Source organism: Mauremys reevesii, linkage group 1, assembly GCF_016161935.1.
Source record: "Mauremys reevesii isolate NIE-2019 linkage group 1, ASM1616193v1, whole genome shotgun sequence".
NCBI lineage: Eukaryota > Metazoa > Chordata > Testudines > Geoemydidae > Mauremys > Mauremys reevesii.
This window is the reverse complement of record NC_052623.1, coordinates 216,239,998-216,246,944: the sequence shown is the minus strand read 5'-3', so window position 1 is coordinate 216,246,944 and position 6,947 is coordinate 216,239,998. Positions and strand designations below refer to the sequence as shown.

Here is a 6,947-nt window from a genome sequence, read left to right as displayed (position 1 = left end):
CTATTGTCCCTTGCAATCCTCCGCAACCCATCCCGTATCCTCCTGGGGCTCATATTCGGTGTTATCTCCATTGACGCTTCCCCTCTCCCTATAGGACTAGCTGCTCTTCTCTTCTTCCTTGCTTTCTCACCTTCAGCGACCACCTGCTGTGCCCCTTCTTCATTTTCCAACTCTGCAAACCTGTTCCTGAGCTCTATTTCTCCTTCACTAGCCCGTCTTTTCCTCTGCTTGGTTCTCTTAGGCTTTGGCTACACTTGCATTTCAAAGCGCTGCCCAGCAGCGCCGCTGCGCGCTGAAGGCCGCTTGTGTAGTCAAAGCGCGCCGCTGGGAAAAAAACTCAGCTGCTGTCCCTCACTCCCAGCCCCCTGTGGGGACACGCCGGGAGGCGCTGGGGCGCTCTGGGGGCTTGGCTTTGGCTGCTGGCTTTAGCGCTTTGTAGCGCCAGCGCTGGCAGAGGGTGTGTGTGTTTTGCTGCAGCTGCAGCGCTGGCGCTAAGTGTAGCCAAGCCCTTAGTCACAAGCTTCCACTGACCACTTTCCTCACCCAACAGTCTCCCCTCAGAATTCTTTGGTCCTGCTTCCATCTGCAAGTCTGAGCTTTTCTCTTCAGCCTCCTCATGTCTTTGCTCCATCATCTGCTTGAACCCCCTTCTAAACTCAACCAGAGTTTCCACCTATATCTCCAATCATCAGATCTTTTCTTCCATCAGCTCTATCAGGCGGCACTTCATGCAGACAAAACTCTTTTCAGGTACCTCCTCCAGGATTATGTACATGCCGCAGCTTCCACATCCATTCATCCTCATTGTGTCTTCCACTGTTCCCTCTGTATCAGTCATAGCCTTCCCACCTAAAACCTGTTAGTTCAGGAAACAAAACAAAACAAACCACCACAACCCACAGCAAAACAAACCCCCAATGGGCACCAGAACACTGGCAGAACACCACCCACTACCTTCACTAGCCTGTCTATTCCTCTGCCTGGCTCTCTTGGTCTCCCCTGCAAACTCCCACTGAAACTCCCCTATTTACAGCTCTGTTTGCTGGCTCCTGTGCCGCTGCCACCCTCACCCTTCACTCACCCCTTCACTCTGCCATCCAAGGGCTTGGCCTGAGAGACACTTAATCTAGTTTACCTTTTCTGGTGTTGCTTTCTTCTCTTAGGTGTGTCATCTACCCAGAGAGCACCTGGAGGAGCGGAGAGAGACCCTGGACTCTCTGGTCCATCTGGGTAAGAAACCCATTCACCTTTCCCAGAGAAGGAGATCACAGCCTGTGGAATTTCAGAGCCCAGGCATAGAACTATATTCCTTTGCTCTTTATGATTCACCCCATTATGATTCACTCCTCTTCCTGCAGCTCGCTTGTTCCTTGTGGAGCTGCTTGTGTTCCTGTTCAGGAGGCTGAAAAGGACGAGGAAGAGGAGACCTGTGCCAGTCTCTTCATTCTGGACCGGCTAGTCCGATCCAACAGTGAGTGACCCCACAGTGAGGCCTCATCTTTTGATGTGTTATGGCCTCTTGTGCAATTAGCAGTGCTTATCACTGGGCCTCATTGGGATCATTTGTACCTGTCTGCAGTAGATAATCCAAGTCCTGCAGCCCCTCAGCCAATGCTGTGGCAATGAGAGAGGACAATCACTGCTGGAACTGCAAGCGTGGGCAGATGCAGCTGGTTTCCCATGGGGTAACCTGCCAGGAGGGTCATGTAGGGACACTGAGGTTGCTCTAAGGTTCCTGAGAGCTCAGGTTACTGCACACCCCAGTTTAACATCAGCCCTGCCAAGCCGTGTGTCTGTGTCTCTTACAGTTTCCAAAATGACACACCATACAGAGAAGCTGTTCACAGCCCTGGGGCCAATCCTGCAGAGCACAAGCATACGGGTGAGTCTGGAACCATGGCGAATGTGGCCAAAGCTAGTGAATGTCTGGCTGCCAGTGCGGAGCCTGCCGGGACCCTGTGCATCGAAACACATGACCCATCAGTGCTCCATAGTGTAGGGCAGAAGGTGGGGCAAAGAATCCCAGCAGGGCTCCGCCTGCATTGCCATCTCTGGGCTGCCTAGCAGTATTTCACCAAACACCCCGCTGAGAAAGGATCCCAGCCTGGACTGGGAGGGGACAAGGTCCCTCCACACTGTGTGCAAATCATTTCTGTTTCTGTCTGGGTCTGGCAGGTCAGAGAAGCCCCTGCTTATTTTATACGGACAATGGGGGCGCATGGGGTCTTGGAGAAATCTGCATCAAGACTCTTAACTGACTTCTTGGTGCATCAGTGCACCCTGACTCTCGACAGCACGGTAAGAATCCACAGAGACCTTAGTGATGGGGGTCCGTGAAAAGGGCAGAACATGGGGTCAAGGGTTAGGGAAGGAGGGGCAGCTGCAGATGGGGAGGGGCAGGCGATGGGCAGCAAATAGGGCTTGGGAACCAGATGGAACTGGGGACAGCGCCCTTCGTCTACTGATGGAAGATGATAAATAGAAGACAGTGTTTTTTCCTCCCAGCCCATTCTCTCTGATCCCTCTCCCAGCTGCCATCCGGGCTCTGTCCCTCGTGCTGGGAGGGAAGGACCCCTGGCTTCCTCCTTCTCTCACCCCACTGTGATCATCCGCCCTACAGGAGACTAAGCCATGATGGATCTGGTTTTCACCAGGCAGAGGGGTGGAGCCTAGACCTGGCTCCACACAGAGCCAGGGCTGGTTATGGCACAGTCACAGCCAGGGTTGCACCTTTTCCCTTCAAGCCCCATTTTCACCCCCTGCCATGCCCACTACAGTTACCGTGCCACGGAGGTCTCCACTGAATCTAAATCTCCCTGGTGTCTCCTTTATTTCTCACCATCAGGAGGAAGCAGGCGGGAGGCGCACCATGGAGCTGGAGGTCCGCCAGCTCTGCTCCAGCACCCTGCAGTCCCTGGGTGACTCCCCCAGAATGGCCAATGTAAGTGACCCTGCCCCTCTCCATTGGACGCAGGCCTCTCTGGGTCTGAGCTTTTCGATGAGACAGGCCCCAACCAGACTTATTTATATGAGCCTCCCCGCTCCAGAACATCATGTGGTTGGGTAAAATGGACCCCGGAGCTGAGCCAGACCTGGTTCTTTGGAACAGAGATCACTCACTGGCTGAGTGCCCCTGCATGCCAGGGCTTGGTGTCCCAGGGGCTCTTCCTCTCTAGCATCCCCTGTGGTCAGTCATGCTGGTTCTGCAGCTTCCATAACTCAGTCCCTCTTCATCGGTCCCTCTGTTAACTTTTTCCTGGCTGTTACAGGGTGGGGTCTATACAGCCCATCACATTCTTGTTTTGCAAAAGCCAACCCTAGCCCAGGAGTTCCTGCCTCTCACCCACACTACCCTGGTGCCTAAGGGAGAGTCCACTGAGCTGGGAGACACTACATCCAAATTTCATCTCTGCTGACTACCGCTTAGGTTTCCACACACTGCACAGACCTGATTACTGACCCAGGCCTCAGAATGCAAGCCTAAGCAGTCAAGTATTAGCCAGCCCCTCCCCACACTGAACAAATTAACAGCGACATTGCACAAGGTCACTTCAGGCAGAGCTGAGACTAGAAGCCATATTTCTAATAAGGCAGACCCAAGTATTGTGCACTCAGCTACACTGTCTTTCAGATTGAGCATGCCAAATATACGTGCTTTAGTTGGATGGAGATAGACCCCGGGGGGTTCCTGATCTCCACTATTCTATACTGTCTAGCAAAGAGTTGTGTAACCCTCTGGCAGAGTGTGTGTTAAGTCCCCCTCTTGTCCACACAGCAGACAGCAATTGCGTCTGTGGTTCAAGTGGCGCAGGTCTGTGCGGGGATGTGAAGGTCAGAGCTCAAACCTCCCTGAGTGTCTGTCATGGTTTCACTTGATAGGATTGGTTTTCCTAGTCTCTTTATTTATCAAGCTGGTGTATTGCATTCACGCCGTGAGAACACAGCCTTTCCAAGTGGGACTGGAGTTAGGAAATACTGTGCTGTCGATGATGCTACACTCAACAAAAGGCGGGAGGGGTCAGTCATGTGTCACTTGATTTGGTGCTGGAGGCAGACACTGACAGGTGTGAAGGAGGAGGGGGTGGGAATCGTTGCATGGTTCAGGCTGGGTAGAGAGGTCTGGCTGGCGGTGGTGAGGCCAGGGGTCCTGTCTAGTGCAGGAAAGAGAGAGCTGGTGCAGGAAGAGGATATTTCCATACTGAGATGGTTTTTCTCTGCTCTGCAGGTTTTATGGCTTAGGCTGCTCCTTCAACTGAGTCCAGCAGCCCATGGGCCAGCCCTGCCTCTCCTCCTGCAGACCTCGGTCGGGGTGGATGCAGGAAGAAGGCAGGCTGCCCTTGGCCAGGAGGTGCGGCAAGGTGAACAGAGGTGAGTCCCAGTATTTTATCCACCAGCTCTTAGTCCTTCTGTAGCGAGAGGCGTCTGCCCCCAGGTTGGGGTGGGGATCAGCTCTTGGCTCTGGTTCCGGCACATTGCAAGGACACAGCCAGCTGTCAAGGGCACAGGTAGAGCTCAGAGACAAATGTAAAAGATCCCTCCAGAGCCTGATGGGATGTCCCCCCTTTCTGTTCACAGGGTGTCGGTCAAGCCCCAGGGCCACTCTACCCCAGGAGCTGCTGGTGAGTAACCCGCAGCCAGGAGGTATCCTTATGCTCAGTGGGAAGGGGCCACTCCTGGAGCTGGCATGCAATGTCTGGTGGCTCTTCTCCCCGCAGCCCCCAAAGGAGCTGGCTCGTCACATTCCTCGTGTTCATTGCACATCAATCCAGCACTCTCGGCCTTTAACAGAACCAGCGAGCTCTTTGAGCCGGCCACTTTCCTGGCTCCCCTGATCCTGGGGCTGGACCAGGTCCCCCAGCACAAGTTAGTGCATCCCTCGGATGGCTCCAATAGAAGCCAGCTGGAATGAGCCCTTAGGGACTGTTGTGCAGGCCCCCTCCTGCCCCCTGGCCTCCAGCATCCTCCCTTACCAAGGGGCAGCTGGGGATTCCCTTTATGGCCCAGCTGCCTCTTTTGGGCTGCTTCAAGCTCCCCTGGTGCTGCTCTAACCTAGGCCAAGGATCTGACCCAGCAGCTGCCTGATGGCCTCTGGATAATCCTGTCTCCTTTCATCTGAGCTAGAGCCAGCCCAGGAGTGAGAGGATGGAAGGAGCCAATAGCTGGTCCATGGAGTGTCCCTGATCAACTGAAATACCCATCTCAATCCTGTCCTGGTTGTCAGCTCCACCTCCCTTCTGTCTCCTTCCCTCCACCACTGAGCTCTCCACCTGCACCTGTAGGGAGCGCCCTTCTCACACTGCCTTGCAAGGGAGGGGTACAGCCACCTCTGGCTCTTTGTCCGCTAGGTGCTCAGTGCATCTTCGTATATGACGGTGCAGGTCAGAAGGGCAGCCATGCTCCTCCTCTTCCAGCTGATCAGCATGTTCCAGGCCGGGTTGGGACAATTCTGGGATAACTACATGACGGAAATACTCCTCTATGTGGAAGGTGAGGAGGGAGTGTCTCCCCTTGCAGGAGTGAAGGGAGGGGACATTGTGGTGCTGGGCTCAGAGAGGGAGAGGCCAGGGCCTCCCTCTGAATCCAGGATAATATGATGCTGTGACCTTGGAATCAGAGAGGATCATGTCAGGATCATATCCCTTGGTTCATCTAGCCCAGCCCCCTGTGCCCAGACAGGAAGGATCCTTTCCAGGACCGTATCTAACCTTCATCAGACACCTCACACCCTGGGGAACGATCTTGGCAAGCAGAACTCCTGGCTATTTCACATCAAGGGGTCTGGGTCTGAGGAGCATTGTTGTCCATCAGCGATTTGCAAAGAGCCATGGATCCCCTTGGGGCCCGTGAGTCGGCAGCTCCTTCCCACTCCCCGCCAAACAAGAGCCAGGCTGCAGGCTGCTCCCCAGTAGAAGGGTCTAAACACAAAGGAAACAGACCTGCTCATCTCTTCCAGATCACAAGACCTGCTCTTCTCTTCCAGATCACAAGACCTGCTTCTGCCAGAAGGAGTGGGAGCAGCAGCTGCTACAGGTAAGGGTCAGAGAAATGGAGGGCTGGAAAGGAACTCAAGAGGTCATCTAGTCCAGCCCCCCCATGCTGAGGCACGATTAAGAGGCCCCTCAACCACACTGCATTGTGGGACAGAGGAAGCGGCTGAGCCCAGCAGATACAATTGGAGAAGCACTAGGGGCAGCTCACAAGGATTCACAAGCATTAGGAGAGACGTCGGGGGTGAAAGTGCATACTCCCTCTTCCCCTCTCCTCCCAGCTGTGGTGGGTTCCTGGCTGGAGCTATTAAGGGGACCAGTTTCTTGGCCCCTTTCGGTTCTAACTGGCTCTTCTTTCCCTGCCAGTTCCTGGAAGACCTTCTCTTCTTCATCTCGGACCTACCTGGCTGGGCTGTTTCATTGCTAGTATCAGGCGCCAGCTGGCTCACAGTGATAAGTGGCCCAGTGACTAGGTCAGTGTGTCCTGGAAGGAATTGGGGATCAGTGCCTAGTTCAGAACAGCAGTCGCTACTCAGGGGCAGCTTGGGGCCAGTGAAACAGACACCTATAGCCAGTGGGCTCTGTGCATGCCAGGCCGTGCCCAATGCATCTAGCATGATGGTGTCTCTTTCGCAGAGCTTTCTCTACAAGTGCTGGGGCACCGTGCTGATGTTTTCTCCAGCAGAGAGCATCAAGCCCCAGCTATGGCTTCTGGTGGAGATGGTCGATTTCTGAGAAGTGGAAAGAGAGGTGAGGTCTTTGCTCCTCCACGGTCAAGTGATCCCTCATTCCTTGTCAATCCCCTGATGCTACATGTGTATGTTCTGCCTTGGACAAGGTCCAGTAGATTGAAAAGATCTTCCTTATACCCATGCCAATGGCGATGACTTTGAGAGCCCATCCTGGCCCCTTGGCTTCTTGCTCAGCATTCCCATCTTTCTGTCTCTCAGGGATTCGCCC

General features: G+C 54.3%; 1 protein-coding gene across 1 annotated transcript; it reads left to right on the top strand.

Moving 5' to 3' along the window:
* The first annotated feature begins 1,592 nt into the window (after positions 1-1,592).
* On the top strand, positions 1,593-6,722 carry LOC120368631. The gene is made up of 8 exons (XM_039480933.1): positions 1,593-1,882; positions 2,176-2,298; positions 2,846-2,941; positions 4,226-4,368; positions 4,576-4,619; positions 5,346-5,378; positions 5,981-6,030; positions 6,354-6,722. Exons 1-8 carry the CDS (start codon positions 1,817-1,819, stop codon positions 6,720-6,722), a joined length of 924 nt encoding a protein of 307 aa, XP_039336867.1. The 5' UTR covers positions 1,593-1,816.
* The last annotated feature ends 225 nt before the right edge of the window (positions 6,723-6,947 follow it).

What these genes read in the sequence shown, in the direction of transcription:
- LOC120368631 (XM_039480933.1), top strand. Translation starts at nt 1,817, where the DNA reads ATGACACACCATACAGAGAAGCTGTTCACAGCCCTGGGGCCAATCCTG. An exon ending in CCCTGACTCTCGACAGCACG is followed by an intron (nt 2,299 to 2,845) that starts GTAAGAATCCAC and finishes TCTCACCATCAG; the next exon opens with GAGGAAGCAGGCGGGAGGCG. An exon ending in ACTCCCCCAGAATGGCCAAT is followed by an intron (nt 2,942 to 4,225) that starts GTAAGTGACCCT and finishes TCTGCTCTGCAG; the next exon opens with GTTTTATGGCTTAGGCTGCT.